Consider the following 22,477-nt stretch of genomic DNA (forward strand, 5'->3'; position numbering starts at 1 on the left):
TATCGCCAATGCGCCACCAACATTCATTGGCTTAATAACTCTTCCAGCCGGAGCACAACAACATTAAGTACATAAGAGTTGGTATCAACTCAGATTCATACAAAACCCCGACCTCTAAGTAAAACTTATCCAGGGGAAACCGTGTTGCTATGTTTATATATTATTTTTAATAATATAAGTAGACTTACACGAAAATCCATTATTATAATCTATCCTTCTGTCTTCAACCAACGCAGACGAACTTCTAATGATTATCAAAGAAAAAATCCAGTTTTATATCGAATTCGCATCTGTATGATATGTAACTAATTTTGAGATATTAATGTTATGAATTAACTAACACCGGCCGCATATGCAAATGAATATTTTTTGAGTCAAAACTACATATTAAAATATAGAAATTTTGATTTTCGTAATACACGGAAGAAAAACCTTTTTTTATAATATTATGGTTACCAATTCAATTTCTTATTATTTTTATATAATAAAGATATATATTATATTATTATTAGAAATAGATGTTTGTATTATCGTTCGCGTACCAAACCAAAATCCCATATTGATTATAGAAGTATTACACTTATTGATTTTCAAATTAAAAACGATAACTGGTTCGGAATAGAAAATATCCAGACTTGAGAAGAGCCGGCGAAAGAAACTCATCGGGTTCTTTTTTATGAGATCTTGGAATTGTTTTCAATTTTTTATTACAACAAAGATAAATGTGGCGAACATTCTATTCCCAAAGTATGCTATCATTCATAAACTCACTAATTGTATAATGCCGACATAAGTGTTCGGTTATAATTTTTATAAAATTTTGCAACAGGGACATATTGAGAGTTTTCTGGGAACCTATTGTGAAACCGAAAAAATCGTTCATCCGACAGATTTGAACAGTGATTTTGATAGTACGTGCTTGAAGGTATTCTAACATAGTAATCATGTCATCAATAATAGAAACAATAGACGAAGCATGAGTATCTAAAAATTTAAGAGGCATTGGCAATACATAAAGCCTCAAAGCTACTTATAACTGGCCTCGTTGGTCTAGTGGCTAGATATGAAGCAGCAGATTCCCGAGGTCGCGTCAATAAAACGTTATTGGGTTTTTAAACTAGCGCATCCAGGCGTACAGCACCAAAGTTTCGTCACAATCGGATATCTGCAATAAGAATGAATAAGGGACAAAGAAATAATCTGTACAAAGCTATGAACATTAATAATGGGCGCTTTTTAAGCTGGCGGTCAATAAGACAAGTCACTAAGTACAATTGTTATGTAGGTACATTAAATAATATATTTGATTAGGTTAGCACTATGACCATTTTATAAATTCGTTATTTTAAATAAGTTTCAGAACGCATTTAAAATGAAAAAAAAATGTATTAATCAGACAGTATTGTGCACAAATGATCATGAAAACCATTTTTTATATTGACAGTAACCCTGTTTGTCTTTGAAATAATATACATAAATGTTTTTCACTTTTTATTATAAGTCGTAACTTTGTTAGTATTTATGTGGGTTGGAACATTTCTGCACAATATGGTCCAATAATTATAGACGGTAGAAGACCAAATAGTTATAAACATTATAATATATACAATACTATATAAGGCTACATATCAATTGATTGATATTTGTTGCCTGGAATGTAAAATATATTGTATGTCAGCGCTGAGAAGGTACAGAAAGCGATTGATAAAATTATGTTAAAAAGACCTTTCCTACGAGTTATTTACGCTGAACTTACTTTCTAACGAATATGTATGCACTTCTATAATATATATAACGTTTTTTTTTAAATGCTTAACTAAAAAAAAAACTACTAAAACATAAAATTTATAAAAGAGCATACAGCGTAGACGCTTTTAAAGCGAGAAGCTTTTAATATTGATAAATTATATACTCGTAAGGAGCTGCGCTTCGTAGTTAAATCCGCTTTAAATTTAGAGTATTGACGTGACAGCATAAATTTCATGTTCTTCTAACAAATAATTATAAGTATTAACAAACATTAAATTCAATTGGCTCAAAACTAATATTTACTGTTCTTTTTATGTACGATGATCGATCTGGAATTCGATTTTGACTTGACCACAGATAACATAAGTGTAGTTAAGCACAAATGCTTTATATAGTAGAATATATCTATTAAGTGTAACTAGTATTATTAATTTGAATTTTGAAAATCAATAATTATATAATACATGTTATGAATTATTTAAATGTCCAAGCTCTAATTTTTATAAGAAGAAAATTATATAAGCCTGACACTGATAATAATTCGTGTGATCAAATTAGACAATATTTATATAATATATTACAGTTTAGTATCTCTCAGAGGTCATTACCATAAATATTATGTATACTTTTACTGTTATGTAGGATGATAATATAGATAATAACAGCATGAATGGTGTTCATTGATAGAAATTTTATGTTAATCTTATGTTACATATCATATATATATATATATACAAATAAACAAAAATTAATGATATGCCTGTGATTTCAAAATAATTGCGTTTTTTTAATTATTATTATTATGTGTATGTACGGGCAATCTTCAAAGAGAGTAAAAATTACAAAAGGAGGCATTGTGATTATTATGGGGAGTGTTCCAAGGTACCGTATCTTTTTTATTTTATCAATATCGTTTAAGTCTATCATAAGTGTCTACGCTATCTGAGATAAAAATAGGAAATCATTATTAAAAAACTAATTTTAAGATTTTTCAATATACCCGAGATAGTATAATATAGGGCTTTGTTTTGCTTCCGTTAATATTGTTAGGTTTAAGATGTTTTATTAAAAGTATAAAAGAAAATAAAAGAATGATTTAGAAATATGATATTTATTTTACATATGTACATCTAATGACTAAAGTATTTACAACTATATTTGACTATTTGGCACGATCATGACTTATTTCACCAACAACAGCTTTTCTTTTTGTAATGAGTGACGTGTTTAATGATGTGGATCGGATAAGGTTTCCAAACTGCTACCGGGACCTCAACATGTTTCTCGACTGGTACATGGATTTTCTTTATTACTTCTACAGGTCTCTCAACTGGTACGTGAACCTTTTTAATAACTTCAAATGGTACATGTTTTACAACCTCAACGGGGACTGGCCTCTCTACCTCAACATGTTCAGTTTTGTATACTGGATATGGTACATGTTTGACAACATCTACGTGGACAGGGTAGGGTTGTGGAACGGGAACTTTAACTTCTTGGCGCACAGGAACTGGGACGGGTTGGGGTACAGAAACTTGTATGTGACGTGTTACTTCAACTGGAATGCGACGGACGATATTTTGTACGACAGATTGCAATTCATATCTTGAAGCCTGAGCTATAGGGCGGCCAACTGAAACAGAAGTTCCAATAACTCTTGGTGCTCCAGATACAGTAAGTGCACCTCCAATGCCGCCAAGGTCTCCACCTGACGGGCTTGAACCACCTAAAGTACCGATAGATCCTCCATCAATAGCTGAACCAGTAAAAGAAGGGCTATTCACTCCAGGGTCGTTGTAACTAGTTCCACTATTATCCAAACCTGATGCTCCAGTAAAAGCGGGTCCACTTAAATCTCCATCGCTTAAAACTGAGCCGGAGCTTCCAATATCATTGCTTAAAGCGGAACTGCTACTGACTGCACCACTTGAAAATGAGCCACTGTTGATAAAATCGGCGCTGTTAAAAGAAGAAGGTCCACTTGATAAAGCAGGTCCACTGCCGCCGAAAGAAGCACTGTCCACATTGTGTCCATTCACATGTTGTGCATGCAAAGCACCGCCATCGCTTATTGAGTGTGCACTGAAGTCTGATCCTGATAAATGTGGTGGCCCATAAGAATTCGAGGGTGCACCATAAGATGCAGATGGTGCACCAATTGCTGATTCTACATATGAATCATGATCGTGTTGACCAGTCAATATACCAGCTGCAGCACTATACACTAGTGCTGACAGGAAAACCGCTTTGACCTGAAATAATGATATATAAAATTAAATCAAACGTGTTCAGTTATGTTTTTTTATATTTTAGTATCAAACAGTTTGAAGTACTTACAACAAACACCATGGCTATTAGCTAAACGCTTAATGCCAGCCAAAAAAGTTTGTTGTTGTTTGTCCCGACTTCGGAAAGTTTGTGATTTGATACCGTAACGTAACCACATATTTATAGTGGTCAAAGACGTCGCCATTTTGGTACAACGCCTATGAATAAATTAGTCGAACGTGTGTCGTAGCGTCATAATATGTTATGTATATTTTTAATATGCTGAATCAAAATAGGAAATGTAAAACCTAAAAAAAAATTAATCTAATAAATTTTCTTCTTTCATTCTGAAAGAATTTTACTTTCATCCTGAAATTGGTGTAGATTAAAAGCTTGCTATATTAAATAAATGTTATCATATTTCCGCTATAATTTTATTGTAATTATATTTTAAAGTATGTTAGTGCTAAAATCATATTATAGCTAAAAAAACCTTTTAACTTTGCCCTGGGCCCTTTATTATCTATGTCACATTTTAATGAGATTCCATAAATTATTGTTAAAATTTCAGCAATACGCTATAAAATTAACATTTAACCTATATTCATTGAATTATATTTTAATTGATTTCACGTTTGAGGGCATCTTTCGTGATGTAATCGATTTCCGTCCTTCATACCTTTGTTACATAACTTTAAGAGTATAATTTATGAAAACTGGTTTCAAATGTACACATAATTTCACCTGGTTTATAAGAATTTATATTATTAGTAACAAAATATCGTCTAACCGATATTTGGAGGTATTTCCGGAGAAGTTCTGTGGCAATAGCTTTACGTAATTGTAACGCGAATATATTTTTATATTGCGGTCTTAAGAAAGTGTTTCGTAATAATAAGCCGGTTCAACCAGTTTAAAGCATTCCATAGATAATAGATCACGACCATCTCAACAAACACTGTATAACATATATACTGAAATAAATTAACACACGAAATTCAGAGAAAACTAGTAAAATCCAATAAAGCTCCATACTTCACTCCATCCATCACTCACTCAACTCCATCCTTAAAAAGGGAGATCAGACCTTAGCCCAGCAGTGGGACATTCACAGGCTGTTACTAACTAGTACAGAATTGAAAAAGTGTGAGTCCAAAACAAGTTTTGCTCTGTTAATACAATAATAAACAGTAAGTACGTATACCTTGAAAACAAATTGATTGGGAAAAAAATTACAAGGCAAATTGTATGAAATATTTCTTTATTTAACCTTTATTCATTTCTTTATCGATAAAGACAAAATATACCTACAATTTGGCAAAATATATGTATAAATTGCATGGTTCAAATTACTTGAAATAAAATCGAGCTAAGATGCACAATGGCTAACACAAGTAAATGAAGATTACGTTTTCGAGCCGGATAAACATCAGAAATCATCGCGAAGAATCCTGCAAATGATGGATAAAATTGTGTCAGACGTGTAACCTTCATAGGAGCAGCGTGGTGGAATACAATACATTTGCTGGCTTTCAATTTACTTTATATGTAATATTGTCTATTTCGAATAATATTAAAATTACAAGAAAATTTTAAGCTAATCTTTATATTAATGATATTTAATAATAAAAGCCTTATGTACTGTTTTTTTTTTAAAACGACGACATTGCAAGTATAATCTAATACAGGCGTTTATTGTTCTAATTTGCTTGTTTAGATAAAATAATATATAGACAAATGTTACGTGTATTTTTGCAAACCCTACCATACAGTTATTTAAATTAGTTCTAATTGGAATAAAGAAGTTTTTCCCTTGCCTTTTTTTGGAATACCTAAAATTTCGCTGCTGTATAATAAATTATTGTACTTTTAGTTATAAAAGTAACAGCCTGTAAATGTCCCACTGCTGGGCTAAGGCCTCCTCTCCCTGTTTGAGGAGAAGGTTTGGAGCTTATTCCACCACGCTGCTCCAATGCGGATTGGTGGAATGCACATGTGGCAGAATTTTGATGAAATTAGACACATGCAGGTTTCCTCACGATGTTTTCCTTCACCGAAAAGCACGAGATGAATTATAAACAGAAATTAAGCACATGAAAATTCAGAGGTGCTTGCCTGGGTTTGAACCCACGTTCATCGGTTAAGATTCACGCGTTCTTACCACTGGGCCATCTCGACTTTTAGTTATAGTAAGATGTATTTGTGTTATGTGTGTGTGTGTTTTGATAAACTATTAACAAGAATAATTTAACTCTCATTATTATTATGTTTTTATTACATTTATTATTTATTTAATATGAAAGTAGAACATAATTACGGAAACAAAATTATTAAAATATCTTAAAAAAAGAAATTAATGTGATTACAACTTTAAACTTAGCTTATTAAAATGAATTGACCTAAATAACTTATATCATCAATAAATATAAATATAATGCTATACGGGTTTTTTTGCACTTAAAAAATACAATCCATTTAAATGTGGCTCCCCAGCCAGCCATAAGCTTATGTTTTGGAATCTAGTACCACAAACATTTCCTTTTAGCACTATGGCGGTTTAAATGTTATTTCCTTTCATAAAAATAAAAAAACATAAAGTTTAAAGTTTTTATTTACAGCCAGAAGAAAAGTACTAACATAATAAAAGTCTAAGCACATTTTTGTATGCGCAGAAACGCATAAAAATTTTAAATAAAAATAATTTTTCCATTATGTTTTTATGTTTCACAAACATATAATTACAGCTGTTTTCACAATCGACCACATTATAATAGTTAAGATTGTAAGCAAAATATATATTTTTTAATATAATGTTTACATGAGAAGAATTAGAAAATCTGTTTTGTGCTGATAATATTCTGATGAATAGATAAATAATATCTTTCTCTTTGATGCACAGTATTAAAATTTCCCCTTTTACTGTTTAATTCTATATCTTGTCTGCCCTTCAACCGATAAGATTTATCAATTTAAATAATTATAAAAATTGAAGTTTGTTTTAAATCTCATTAAAAAATTAACACTGTAAAGGCTATGCGATCATATTATGTATATGCATTCAAAAACTTGGCTTACAATAAAGCCGAGATGGCCTAGTGGTTAGAACGTGTGAATCTTAACCGATGATCGTGGGCAAGCACCACTGAATTTTCATGTGCTAAATTTGTGTTTATAATTCATCTCGTGCTTAACGGTGAAGGAAAACATCGTGAGGAAACCTGCATGTGTCTAATTTCATTGAAATTATGCCACATGTGTATTCTACCAACCCGCATTGGAGCGGTCGCAGCGTGATGGAATAAGCCCCAAACCTTCTCCTCGAAAGGAAGAGGTGGCCTTAGCCCAGCAGTGGGACATTAACAGGTAATTAATTTACAATAATTACGAGTTAAAAGAATTACGTCATTATTTAAAAAATATATAAATATTTATTAAAAAATATATAAAGAAGCTCAATATTCGGAACTCAGTTTTCATACATTGACTTGTGTTTACATTTTATATCGTGCTCGACAATTACTGAAACATCCTTCTTTGTGTGATAGGTAGGCGAGCGGCCAAATAGGTCACGTGATAGTAAGTGGTCACCACCACAATGCCCATAGGTGACGTAATAAATATTCAGAAATTCTTTCATCACCCATGCCACCAACCTTGGGAACTAAGATGCTATTTGTGTTTGTAGATACACTGGCTCACTCGGCCTTGAACGCAACAAGACTTAATATTGCTCTTTGGCGATAGAATCTCTGAGTGGGTGGTACTTACCTAGAAGGGCTTGTATAAAGATCTACCACCTAGTTGTGTCATATGAAGTCCTGGAATATGCGTATTCACAAACCTGCATTTGTAGTATAGTGGAATAAACCGTCTCCTTACTAGGATACGTTGCTTTTTACTTGCATGGGTACATTTATGGGACTTTAATTTTATTTATCTTATAGCTATTTTTTGTTGCAATAAATATATTTTTAATATATTGTCAAACAAATAGCGAAAGAAGTAAAATCGAATGTATGATAAGTTTTTATTTATTTTGCTAATATAAAATAAATTCCTTACTATTTGTATGTGAAATATATTGAAATATTGTAATATTTACTAAAATATTCGACAAAACAAATATCATTTTTGCAAATATGAATTATAGACATATATATATAATAGGATATTGTAAAATATAATAAGGGATAAATAAAACTTTAGGATCTTTGGATTATCGTTTTAATAAAGTAATAAAACCTATATTACTATTTACAAAACGTGAAAAATTAAGCCCACAATTCATTTACCTAAATTAATGACTTAGTTATCACCCTACATTGCAGCCTCTCGATGAGCTAACGACATGACGTATATTTACAAATAAACCATACTAGGTTGCATTGCGAATGAGATATGTACATTTGTATTCAATAATTCTAACTATTGGTTTACCAGAGAGACAATCCTTGTCCGTGGCCATGACCGTAGCCGTAACTGTGGCCATGTCCATAACCTTGGCCGTAGCTAGCATGGGCTTTGTGATGAACAGTCTTGAAAACGGGTACTGGGTAATTCTTCACGACATGAACTGGAACTTTGACCAGTTTTACAACGGGTACTTCGACAATTTTCTCAACTGGCACTGGGTGGTCAACCGACACATGAACAACTTTCTCGACGGGAACTTTTACAATTTTTTCTACCGGGTAAGGTACGGGCTTGTCAACTTTTACGTGCTGGATCTTAACAACTGGAACGGGGATGTTTCTTACAACAGGGACCTGGACGGGGTAGGGCTGTGGTACAGGAATTTGAACAGGTTGAGGAACTGGTACGGGAACGGGTTGGGGAACTCTGTGTGTTACTTCACGAAATACTTGGTAAGGTTCATCGCGAACACGATATCTTGTAGGAGCACCATTATTGTTAGCTAGGCCATGAATCTCAGTGATAACTGGAGCTTTTGGTCCTGCAGGGGGTGCATCATTTCCAATAATTTCTGATCCTGGAAGAGCAGCTCCAGCCCCAACTGGTGCAGCAAAAGTAGCACCACCCAATCCTGATCCAAATCCATTGCTACCAACAGAAACATCAGTCAATCCCGCTGTACCGAAACCAGTATTAGCACCACCGAATCCACTTATGTGACCACTTCCACCAAGACTTGTACTGAATCCACTTGAGTGACCACTTCCGATAAGGCCGGCATTATATCCATTGGCATAACCATTTCCGACAAGACCAGCGTTATATAAATTGGAGTAACCAGTACCTATATGGCCAGCATCTAATCCACTTGAGTGACCACTTTCTATATGTCCGAATCCACTCGAGTGACTACTTTCTTCATGTCCAAATCCATTTGAAGGACCACTTCCTATGAAAGTGTCACCAGAATAAGTAGCAGATGGTAGAGATCCAACTGGGAATGAACTGGGAGAGAAGCTTGATGATGCTAAGGCGTTTGAAGAAGATGCTGAAAATATGCTAGAAGGTTGTGCCGCTGGATAACCATGGCTATGTTCTTCATGATGACTATGCCCATGTAAAATGCCTGCATAGCAACTATTCACAAGAATAGCTAAGGCTGTCAATTTTGTCTGTAATAAATAAATAAATAATCAAATATCAAAATAAAAATAAAATATAATTTCGTCATAAGCTTATTTATTGACTTACAAGGGTAGCCATATTGTTTAGCTAACAGCTGGCCACTCTAATAAAGTTGTGTATTCCACAACAAGCTGGACTTGTTTGCGTAGTTTCGACTATTTCCATCATATTTATATAGTTGTGTCGTTTATATCGTGTTTTAAAATGATAGAAATCGAGTGCAAAGAACAGGTTACGATAGTCTTTCCTTTTCTAACGGATATAATATTATCTAAATTAATTCTATTACCGGTTACTTAACGTGTGTCCCAAAAAAAGCATAGGCACATCAGCATCATATCGATTACTTAATAAGTTAACACGGTTAGGAAAGCGCGTGCGATTAATCTAAATAAACAAAACTTAGATTTAAATTAAAAAAAATAAGTAAAGTTGGTATAATATGATTTTTACAAAGAATATTTACTACTTATTATGCACACGATAGAAAATATTATGAATAACGAGTTTGTAAGCTACTTACCGGCACCACATTCCAAAGCCTATCTTTTCTTACATGACACACACTTTTCTAATTAAATGAGTGGAACTATGACTTACTAATAACCTAACTGTAATGAGGTCCAAGCTCTAATTTACTTTTGCTTTCTGTTTATAAATAATAAACACATTGTTACTCAAGTACAAATTATATCTCTTTTTTTTCTAGAATCATATATTTAATAAGGCGACTCATTTTTGTTATCCGCGTAAAATCATGCAAAATATATTAGGCATAATATATTCTAAAGTTCATCACTATTGTTTGTAGCTTATTATTTTCTAGTTGAAAATATAACTTAAGAAATATATTACATATAAATTTATAAAAAAAAAACTCATTCTTATAAAAGCTGCATGTGAATAATTGACCAATGAGTGATATTTAAACAAAAAGTAATGTAAGTAATGCCTGAAAAAACATAATTTACTGAATAAAGCGGAAGATTTCAATCATTTTTTAAATTTAAGGCAGTAATGAAATTTTACGAATGGTTTTCTAAGAAAATTAAGATATAATCGAAATCTAGTTCACTTTTCACAACGTGTGAATAAATACTTTTCAGACAGATTTATAAATGATCTGTCTAAATAAAAGCAAATATATTTAGTGGCTAATGTGTTATTCGAGCAGTACATGCATTAAGAAAGCGAGACGACACACGCACTTTATTACATAGCATCTTGATATACTCTAAGATGTGATTGAGTATGTAGTAACATGTATTACAGAATATGTGAATCACGGCTATGCTTCAGTATAAACAATAATCTATTTTTATTTTACTGGTGGTAGGTATCACGCACTCATTAACTATTCTACCGGAAATCTGCTGTATTTGGTATTGTTATGTTCCGGTTTGAAGGGTGAGTGAGCCAGTGTAATTGCAGCCACAAGGGAAATAACAACTTAGTTCCCAAGGTTGGTGGCGCATTGGCGATGTAAGCGATGGTTAACATTTCTTTCAATACCAATGTCTATGGGCGGTGGTGACCACTTACCATCAGGTGGTACCTATTCTAAAAAAATCTCAAAAATAAAATATGAAAGTATATATCTTATTCCATATGTACAATACCGGTACCACCTAATATACAGCCAAAGTTTATATTGTTGTGTTTTGATTTAAATATTAAGTGAGCCATTGAAAATTAAATAGACAAGAACATATATATTTATTTAAAAAAAAATCAAATAACCTTATCGGCTATGTTTTTTAATTATTTTAATTCTGAAAGAGCAGGTATAATATTATATTCCCAATAAAATAAATACAAATCTGCAAAAATATTAACGAGAGAGAGCTTAAACATCATTTGAAATTAAGCATTTTAAACAAAACATTTCCATAAATTTAACGTTATAGCTTTTATATTTAAATCGGCAACAATATTTCCATCATTATAAATATTGTCATCACATGTTACTTTTAAATGACGTAACAATGATCTTAGAGTATTAATCTTTATAATTGACCGTTAGAATTAAGTGAAATCTAAGAAATGTTTACAAGAGAAAATGATGAACATCGTGCTCTCACGTTTTTCAGCCTGCGCGAGCGCAGCTATTAGCTAACGATTAATATCTTGCGTGATATATGGGAAAGTATATGTGTATTAATTTAATTAATTATTCTACTAAAACTGATATTATGCAGTGTGATTAATTGTTGTTTAGGTTCATTCAAATTTAATAAAATAGCTTCATAGTGATTTCATATTTTTAATACTAATAACAACTTAATATAAACATTAACGTATAACAATTTCATTCATCACAATAACAATTAAAATATATTTTATACATTAATCATTTTAAATATTTACATTATGGTAAATTTAACATTCATATTTTTTATAAACTTATTTTAATCTAAGCTTACATTCTACGTATTTACAACAAAAACGGTGTCGATAATCGATAAATGCCATTATGAATTGCTATTATTATATTTGTAGCACCAAATAGCTTATATTTAAATCTAATAATATACTGAAATGCCATAATATATTTTTAAAGAAAAAAAAATGCATTTATATAACAGTGATAACTACACAAAAACATTTTATAGATTTGCACTATTACCTATTTTAAACATTTCTCTCCGATCATGTTTACTGAAATTTGGTTCAAAACTTCAAGTCCCAATTATTTTTTTTTAAGCAAAGTAATTGTGTATTAAATTATTCATAATAAGAAAAATATAAATACTAGCTACGGATAAGCTAAAACTATCCGAGTTTTTTTGAAAGTCTTACAACAAAAAAACGACCTACATCGTCTCTTCTTCATTTACTGTATCTGATTTATCCTCTGCTATTACATGTACATGTTTCATATGTATTGGCTTTATATCATCGTCTATAAATGTACCAGCTTCATATAAGGGTTCAGTTTTAAAGACTCTTAGCATTTTAGGCTTATTCACTCTTCGTCGCCGGCTTTTTTCCCCTTGACGATGGCGTGAAGAGTGAGGAGGTGGGGGCTTAAGAAGTGGGTAAGGTTCCTCAAACTCTGACTTAGGATATTTCCTTTTATAGGAATGACGACTAGAGTATGTACTCATTTGCCTATGCCTGTCCCCTAAACCTCTTTGACCAGAGCTAATAACAACATTATTTGGTCTATCATCGTCTAAATTTGATGAAATATCATCCTCTGCCGATTCAGATCCATCAGCTATTATCTCTCCTGCTACTACACCCTCTTGTTCTATAACTGCTCCTATTGGATGATTATTTGAAGAGTCTGCTAGAGGAATATTTTCTGGTTCTTCTTCACTACGTGAATATTTAACACCTTGGTAAGGAGATCGCCCACTATTATAAATATCAAAAAAGGAATTAGTAATTGAACTAAGACCATTGTTAAGGGCCATAGCATTATTTTCGTTTTTAAATTGAAGAAGTTGCTGTAATTGCGAAACATCTAATTTAATAGGTAAAGGCTTATTATTAAATGAAGTCATCTGACTCTCATCAACAGCTGCTTTCCCTTTTAGCATATCTGCAACTAATTTAAGATCTACGTTGAATGGATTAGCAACTTTATAACCATTTATTGTTGATATTAAATTACCAGACTGCAAGTCAGTATCAGGTCTATTCATTTTCAAGTTAGCTGGTTTATTATTTGCCATCAATTTATTAAGAATTTCTGCTGTAACATCTATATGATGGTTCTCCACATTCTGATTGATTCGTGCAGGTAAAGGTGATGGGTTATTACCTTGATCAAAGTTGTTGTTCCGAAGATATTGAGAGTTAGAATTTAAGCTTTGAGTTAGGCGGTAGGGTATATCATTAAATTTTAATATATTGGCAATATCGGATGATATTTGAGAGTGTTGTAATCCTTGTTGATTAATACTTGCTGATGATTGGACGTTATTCTGTTGATTATTTGATATTTGCTTTGCAAGAGTTTGTGTCATTTCATCTATAAGACGTTTATTTCCTGAACCAAGGTTATAAAACGATTCGGCTAACTGATGCTTTCCATATTCTGATTGTTTCAGTTTATCCAAACTTATATAATCATCTGGTTTTGATTTTATTGCATAAAGACTGTTTTTATCTCCATAAAATGAATCGGCCAGTCTTGAATACTGTTTAAAATTTTGTTCTTCGGCATCTTTATTGTGCCCATAAAAATTAAATCGATTACTTGTATCTGTATCAGTCTTTACAGATGAATCTGAATTTTGAACAACGTTGGACATATCAATAGAAACGATATTTTTTAAAGCTTTGTCATGATCAAAAGGTTGTTTCGTTCTACTATCTAAGTTATCCCTTGAATTGATGTAATAAAATGGAGATGAAGTAACGGCCTCTGACTGTGAATTTCCATAAGCATTATAATTATACAATTTGTTATTTTGTTTCATATTATCATTATTATAATACGAATCGACACCGAATGAGTTGCTTACAACATTATTGTTATATTGAGAATTTGATAGATATTTACCAGCTTCTAATTGTTGTTTATATTTTTCATGTGCTTTTACAGCAGCTCTAGCAAACTCTTCTGCTTCTAATTTTTTTTCTTCTATAGGCTTAGTATTTGTTTCATAATTGTATGGTTTGCTAGAATCCATTTGAAAACTCACTTGGCTTACCGCTCCAGAATCCGGTTGCACACTATGTATTTGATATTTAAAATAATTATTTTTAGAGGATATTTCTGGCTCATACGAAGATTTTTTATCAGATAATTTCCATCCATAGTCACCGTGTGAATAAACTTCTGATTGACTTGTTTCTGGTTCAGAGTCTCTACTTTGACTTTTAACGTTACTATAAAATTGATAATCAGGTTGAATATAATTTAAAAATACATTATTGGCTGACTGCATACTGCCGATACGATGTGTATCACCATTAGAAACATCCGCGTTTGTTTCTTGCTTATCTTTCTGGTTATTATTGTATCTTAAATTTTGATATTGCGTTTGCAGGTAATCATTTTCAGATTTCGATAATACGTTATAGCCGGTGCTCAAAGAATTTTGCCAAGAATCAGGATAAGTCGATAAAGTAGGTGAAGTTGTTGATGGCGTATAATCGTTTTGATATTGATTTTGAATATTTGTAGGATATCTTACGCCATTGTTAGAATTGTCATAATGATCAATTTGCCTCCTTTTATTTACATCATTATTGGTTTCATAATTGCTTCCTATAGTAGTTACTCTGTTATTATTGTAATCCAATACCCCAGATTGAGTATTTGTGTTAGGCGAAGAAACATACTGTTGTACATTTTGAGGGCTAGACAGATATATTGGTGAAGAACTAGAAACATAGGTATTCACTGGCGTCCCTAAGTACTGAGTATTCGGTAACGGGGTGGACATGTAAGGCGGAATGGGTGTGCTATGTGCATTATCCAAATTATATAAATTTTGATTACTGTACTGAAATGAATTTATATTCGGTTGATAAACCGGTGTATATGCTTTCGGCTCTAAGGATGATATCTGATTAGATTGTTGATTTATATCATAATTCGAAGGCTGAATTGTTGAATATTGATATTGCGGTTGAGGAGTAGCTGTGTACGGTGACGCAGAAACTGGAGTACTTAACTGTTGTTGGTTGTGGTATTGACTTTCCGCTCTCATTCTTTGTAAGAAATCCTCAGGTGGTAAGGAATATTGCATACCCGTATACTGGTTACTAGCTCCGGTTTCGCTGTCTTGGGTATCGGTATCTTGAGAAGGTTTGTCTTCCTCCTGTTGTTGTTGAAATGGATTCTTTATCCTGTAAACTTTTCGACCCTTACTACGATCTCCTCGACTATAATCACCATTGTTGTTCTCGTCGCTTAAATATTGTACACCAGCAGAAGTCATTGACTGACTGTGCGGTTCTCTTTGCATAATATTAGTATTATAACCGGTAACAGCTTCAGTCTGGGCATTATTATTAGAGTACTGCTGTAGCCGATAAAAGTCTTGGTCACTGTATCCATCTTGGCAGCAAACTTTATTAATAATCAAAATTGTAACTAGTAGCCATATCTGAAACAGATATAAAAAAAATGAAAATAATATAAGCGCCACTTAATGTGTAACCATTATTCAATAGTCCTGTTATTACAAGCTTTTAATACTATATTGTATACCTAAATACTATATATAAATAACCCTGCCACAGTCATAAGAGGAAGTACATAAGGGTGCAACAACACGCTCATATCGCAAAAACAACAATCACTTTAAGGCAACCCTTGTAAAATCATAACTAACCTATGAAATAAATACATAATTTTTAGTATAAATAAATAATACAAGCTATTTTTATTTATGTGATTCAGTACATTTGTAACAAGGCACTAAAGGCAGCTTTTATCAGACAGTGTTTCACAAGCTGCCAATCTTAGGATATGTACACAAAAAGGAAGCATAACAAAAACAACATCAATTATATAACTAATGAAGTAAAACCATATGTATCTATATAATCATTTATATTTAATCATTTATCAAACTATCGTTTTCAAGGCTACATACATCAAGTGAAACTACTGAAAATCAAATTATTTCCTTTAGCGGCCATTAGTTACGGTGTTCATGAAGAAAGCGAAAGGTTAACCGATAACCTCCGAGAATCGCACGGCTAGTACAGAATAATAAATATTTCCTTTGAATACTACCGTTATCGATGGCTGAAGACATCGTGAGAATAACCGAAGATGTATGTATGGGTATCTCTACACAAAAATGTATTAATTAATGTTATATTTTTCAACTAGTACATACTATGAATATGACGTAAAGTTACTAAATTTAATTTAGTAGTACATAGGAATATTTTACGTCGCATACTTCCCTTTAGATTTATGCTTCAATATAAAAGTTATGTCATAATATTTAATACATACATGTTTATGTAAAACATAACAGCAGCTGTTCTCATACTATAAATCACACTCGTTTATGCGTTATTTCAGATCTAAATCTCAAATTACTTCTTACCTTTTATATGTATATATTATTTTATTACTTATTAATTTTAGTTGTTATTTATAATACTTACGCAAAATAAAGCATTTTTAAAACAACCTTTCTTTTTTTTTGGAAAGGAAACCTTATTATAATATTGTTATAATATTTAGTCAGTACTTCGATACGACAGTGAAAAGTAGGCTTAAATCGACATCCAAGATTTGTTTTCTGGATTTTTTATACAATATAATATAAAACGTGAACAATAAATACACGTCACGTCATTTATCCCAAAAAATATATACAACAATACCAAGTACTGCTGTTTTTAATTGTGGTAGAATGTCTGATGAGTGGCTGGTACTTACCCAGTCGAGCTAGCACAAAACCCTACCACCAGTGCAGTTATATATTTGTACTCTATGTGTTCCAAGACTATTCATCTGATTGTGATGATGAACTTGGGATGTTATGTGTATGCTAGCGAAGGCCATGGCCCGAAAAACCATTTTTGTCGGTATCTTGTCCTTCAATATAATGTTTTACATAGACCCTTACTCTACACTTATTATAAATAACAGTTGAACCAGAGCCTGATTAATAATATTTACAATGAGTATAGTTATTAATCGATGTACCAATGTACCTTTCATTCGATACATCCCACAATAATTTTCCCATAGAAAGTACAAAGGTTAAATTCGCAAGCCTATTGAAGGATAAACAATGTCCGGAGTCAAAGGGCGTTGCGACGAGTAGATCTGATATATCCACGTTTTCTCTAGCCTTTGCTGGTTCAACTGGTCACGACTGGGACACAGGGAAAGTTAAATAATAATTTACATTTTACAAGAACATGAAATCCGCGCTTGTCACGTCAATAGTCAAAATTTAAAGCGGGTGAAACTGTGAAGCTCAAATACTTATGTAATACTATTATGTACTAAAGCCTGATTCGAAACGCTTCACAGTTTCTGATATAAGTTTTATATTTATGTATATTGGTTAAGTAGATTTCTCATTAGAATAATAACGTGTCGTCATTTATTAGCATAGATTGTAGTTTTAAAAAATCAAAAATTAATTTAGATTATTATTCTGTTACAATGTTAAATAGCAATCATTGAATTTATTCTTTATATTTTTCAAATTTTCAAATTTTTCATTTTTAAATTTTTGAGAGAAGAGAAGGTACAGAATTTTCACTCACATAGAATGATTAGTTTTATGAATTGAATTTGAAATATTCTTATAAGAATATTTACTACTACTACTACTATTAACCTATTCTTCTAAGAATAGTTTAATATTATTAAGTAAGTAATTAATGTTAGGACAAAAATATAATTAATACTTCTTTTAACGAATTCCAAATAAATATTTTAATAATACATTCAGTAATAATCGATTGACTATTTAAAAATATATATATAACACGAAAACAATGAGAATATTTCTGTCACTTACGTTTCTTATTTTAGAAATAAAGCAATTAGATTAAGTGAAATTATAATCAAAAAAATACAATCTACATTTTTACAACTGCTTAACATGATAATGCAGTACGCATTAATGATTTAGTACCTTTGTAATTTTTTTACCAATTTAATCCGTTGAAATGCAAATAACTAAGCCGGCTATTTACCATAAGCTATTAAAAATTTTACCAACTATTATAAACTCTTACGCAAATATGCATATCAAAATGGAATCTATGTGATGGAAAATATATTATGTATGAATATTGCGTATATATTATCTAGTTTAAGATCCATGACATGACATAAATCTTTATTTCTTAAGAAAGTTGTGACACTGGTGTACAATCATATCGTGTTTTTTTTTTACAATTTTAAAACTATTTATTTTCAATAACAATATAATTACTACAAAATACAAGAAAAAAATCCAACCAATAATATCAATATTTAATTCTAAGCTGACATTTTCTGTCATTTTTATTTTTTCTCTTATATTTTGTTCCTTACAAGTTGTAGTTTATATACGTTGTAAGTGTTTAAGTTTTCAGATTTTCATTAAGTTAGCCTAATCTAAACTATTTTAAGTAAAAAATGTTGGCTAAAAGTATTCTATTGTTAATTCCATATAACAACAAAAGTTGTCCGTGTGGTTTTAAAATAAAAAAAATTAAAAAATAACTAGTTTTAGTAGACATCTGAGAACAATGCACTGTTATATAAAAAATTAGATTTATAGTGTTGTCCCTAATCGGGCCAAGACATTATGCCTAATTTGGTAAGTTACATAATAGTAACGCGTAATATAGTGAAAGTGTATGCATCAATTTTCCACCTGGGTTTCAACATTTTTTTTTATATTAAATGATTTATTTTAACGGTAAGCGACACTTTCTTACTTCATTTGACAAATGTTTTAAAATATACTATGGTTTATATTTAATGTAAGATTATTTATTGTGCATTTCTTTTCTTAGCTAAGGCATACGTATTTAATCGAAGTTATTAAGTAGCAATATAAAATTGTCAATAACATTCATAATAACGAATGCATTTTAAGCAATATTCATTTTTTAAGAAGCTTAATTAAAATATGCTATTTGACTTTTATATTTTCATTGAAATAATATAAAATATTTATATATTATGAAATTATTCCGACATAGTTTTAATTTGAAACATATTATTAAGTTTAATTCAATTATTGAACTGACAAACTAAGTATATTTATCTATTTACTTCAAATAAATGTACAGAGTTTAAGATTGGCCAGATATAAAATAAACAAGCACTTATCTCCAGTGCTACTTCCGAAACAACTGTGTGTATCATTACAGTCTCGACTTGAGCCTATAAATTGCAAATGCGTAAACATTATCTATGTTCCAATCATCGATAAAGATAGGAATAACAGGTCGTGACGTAATTTGACTTTGCTTAATGATGGAATGTTTTAACCATTTAAACACAGGTGGAAAACATTAATGAAATTTTTAATACATGCTAATATCATATTACTTATTTGTAATGGATTTTCAATGACATTTCAATATTAATGTATAATTTTAAATATAGTAGGGTTATATGCAAGCTGGTCTGGGTAGGTAACACCCACTTTTTTTTATAGAATAGGAAGGGCCACCTGATGGTAAGTGGTCACCAAACGCCCTTAGACATTGGCATTGTAAGAAATGTCAACCATCGCTTACATAGCCAATGCGCCACCAACCTTGGAAACTAAGATTTTATGTTCCTTGTGCCTGTAATTACACTGGCTCAATCACCCTTCAAACCGGAACACAACAATATCAAGTATTGCTGCTTTGCGGTAGAATATCTGATGAGTGGGTGGTACCTACCCAGACGAGCTTGCACAAAGCCCTACCACCAGTAAATCCTCACAATCACTTATCAGATATATTACAGGCAAAAGGGACAACATCTTAGTTCCCAAGGTTGGTGGCGCAATGGCGATGGAAATGTAGTCAACATTTTTTACAATTAAAATGTCTATATGTGTTGATGACCTCTTACTATCAGATGGCCTATATGTTCGTCCACACCTATCTATTCTATAAAAAAAAAAAAAAACAAAATTAACAGACCTACAGTTAAGTTTTAATAATTTGAAAAGTTGTTGTACAGCTTGAACTTATATAGTCTATTATTAATAAATTAACTTATTAAAGCAAAAATAATTAATCAAATCAAATCGAACTGATCAAGTCTCTTAGATTGTGTTGAATCAATCAAACACTGCAATAACTGAGAAACTTTACATTAGCTCGACTCAAGGCTTAAACCCAGAACCTACAGATCAACAGCATTGTAATCTAGGCATTAGACTAACGAGGTAGTTAATACGATATATGTATACAGTAGTCATTCAAATAGTAAGTTACCCTTATTTTGCCGAAAAACCCGAGATGGCCCAGTGGTTAGAACGCGTGAATCTTAACCTATGATCGTGGGTTCCAACCCGGGCAAGCACCGCTGAATTTTCATATACTTAATTTATGTGATGAATTATAAATTTATCGCGCTTGATCGTGAAAAAAAACATCGTAAGGAAATCTGCATGTGTCTAATTACACTGAAATTCTGCCATGTGTATTCCACCAACCCGCATTGGAGAAGCGTCTTGGAATAAGCTCCAAACCTTCTACTCAAAAAAGGAGAGGAGAAAGCCCAGGAATATTCATAGGCTGTTACTGTTTTGTATTGTTACTTGGGTTTTGTATTAATATCAACTCGTTTTCCCTTCTAAAGAAAACACGGTAATTTTACGTATACAATATAATCAGATTGAATAACTTGTTTGACGTCCCCTTTAATATCCGTCTATTGTTCTTTTCCTTCCGCTGCGAAGTACATAAAATACACTCGCTAATTGATACAATTAACTTTAAACAGCTTTCTAAAATTAAGATGATTCTTAATTTCTTATTTATGTTGTACTCATTGTTAAGAATCTGATACTGAACTGATATTTTCAATTAAGGTTATAAGGTCCTCCAGACCGATTTCGGCCACGGCGGCCAATCTCAAAAGAGAACCAACTGCGCAGGACATATTATAGTGCATAATCCGATGGGATGGCAATCCGACACGATCGGAAAGAGTTCAGGCGCAGGACCAACAGCTTTATATGCTTTTCAAGGCACGGGAGTGTACACACTACCAAATTCCAGACTCCAGGCTGCTATGGACAATATTCGACAGAAAAGCCCAATAACTTTTTATTGGCCCGACATGGGATTTGAATTCAGGACCTCCGGGCCTGCGGTCTTATATCTAGCCACTAGACCAACAAGGCTGTCAAATATAATATGGTAATATTCAGTAAATGTACAATTATGTATATCAACGATGTCACTGTTTTTTATATATGTCTCGATATACTTAAAATATTTTCTATTTTTATATTAAAGCTGTAATGTATAGAAATAAACATGTGTTTTGACACTATCTCGGTAAATAAAATACTAGAAATTGCTTTAAAATTATATAGTTTATTATATTTATATGTGTTGAAATCGCTTAGATTTCAACACATATAAATATAATAAACTTTTTAATTACGTTCATTGAGAAATTGCGCTAACATTCCTTCCAAATTCCATGCGGTCATTATTTTTACTTAAAATTGTATATCTCATTATTTATACTTAAAAAAATATTTATTTTCACTTTAATTTTTTATATTCAATATATACTCTCTAAAGCAATTTAAATAGAGATAATAATTTTGCTCTAGTGCGGAATATGAATGAAAACTATACTGTCATAAGAAATTTTCAGAGCAAACCAAAAACCATTATTAATTTAATATGTATTAATTTGTTTCCATATTTTTTACATGTAAATAATAACCTACTAAATATAAGAGCAGTACATAAAGTATCCAACATTAATCGGTGTCACGGTGTCTGTAATTAATTTACGTTTTCAAAGTGAATTCATTATTACATAATTAGCGCTAGAAATTAAATTAACATGTCATGTATTATTAATAAAGTAATTTTTATCATACACGACTTTAAAATTATTACCATTGTGAATTGATTAGTAACTATTTATGAATAATGGTAAAAATCAATAAATAAAAATTATACAAGTCAATAGCTTCATTGAAATATGATGTATAAAATATATTTTAATATATAAACCAGAAGTAAAATTACTAACCGTTTGCATTACAGTCTTCATTTTGTACGCTTGATTTAATTTAAAAGAACACCAACAAGCACAGTTTTTTTTAATGATATAATCACAACATTTTACACATACACTAAAATCCTTGCACTATAATATTGCCTGATGTATTTTTAAATTGTCAAGGGTTTGTTATGTTGCCTTAGCAGTGGTGAAATGAAGTTCAAGGATAGG

General features: G+C 31.5%; 3 protein-coding genes across 3 annotated transcripts; all 3 read right to left on the reverse strand.

Annotated features, from left to right (window-relative positions):
• Positions 1-2,916: 2,916 nt before the first annotated feature.
• On the reverse strand, positions 2,917-4,098 carry LOC126769753 (uncharacterized). Its single transcript, XM_050488671.1, has 2 exons — positions 4,087-4,098; positions 2,917-4,001 (listed from the first exon to the last, which is right to left on the reverse strand). Exons 1-2 carry the CDS (start codon positions 4,096-4,098, stop codon positions 2,937-2,939), a joined length of 1,077 nt encoding a protein of 358 aa, XP_050344628.1. The 3' UTR covers positions 2,917-2,936.
• A 4,352-nt stretch (positions 4,099-8,450) lies between these two features.
• On the reverse strand, positions 8,451-9,693 carry LOC126769754 (chorion protein S38-like). The gene is made up of 2 exons (XM_050488672.1): positions 9,682-9,693; positions 8,451-9,602 (listed from the first exon to the last, which is right to left on the reverse strand). Exons 1-2 carry the CDS (start codon positions 9,691-9,693, stop codon positions 8,451-8,453), a joined length of 1,164 nt encoding a protein of 387 aa, XP_050344629.1.
• Positions 9,694-12,423: 2,730 nt separating this feature from the next.
• On the reverse strand, positions 12,424-22,341 carry LOC126769441 (putative uncharacterized protein DDB_G0282133). Its single transcript, XM_050488243.1, has 2 exons — positions 22,277-22,341; positions 12,424-15,683 (listed from the first exon to the last, which is right to left on the reverse strand). The coding sequence occupies exons 1-2, from the start codon at positions 22,295-22,297 to the stop codon at positions 12,429-12,431; spliced, it is 3,276 nt and encodes a 1,091-aa protein (XP_050344200.1). The 5' UTR covers positions 22,298-22,341; the 3' UTR covers positions 12,424-12,428.
• Positions 22,342-22,477: the final 136 nt, after the last annotated feature.

This window comes from Nymphalis io, chromosome 7 (assembly GCF_905147045.1).
Source record: "Nymphalis io chromosome 7, ilAglIoxx1.1, whole genome shotgun sequence".
Lineage (NCBI taxonomy): Eukaryota > Metazoa > Arthropoda > Insecta > Lepidoptera > Nymphalidae > Nymphalis > Nymphalis io.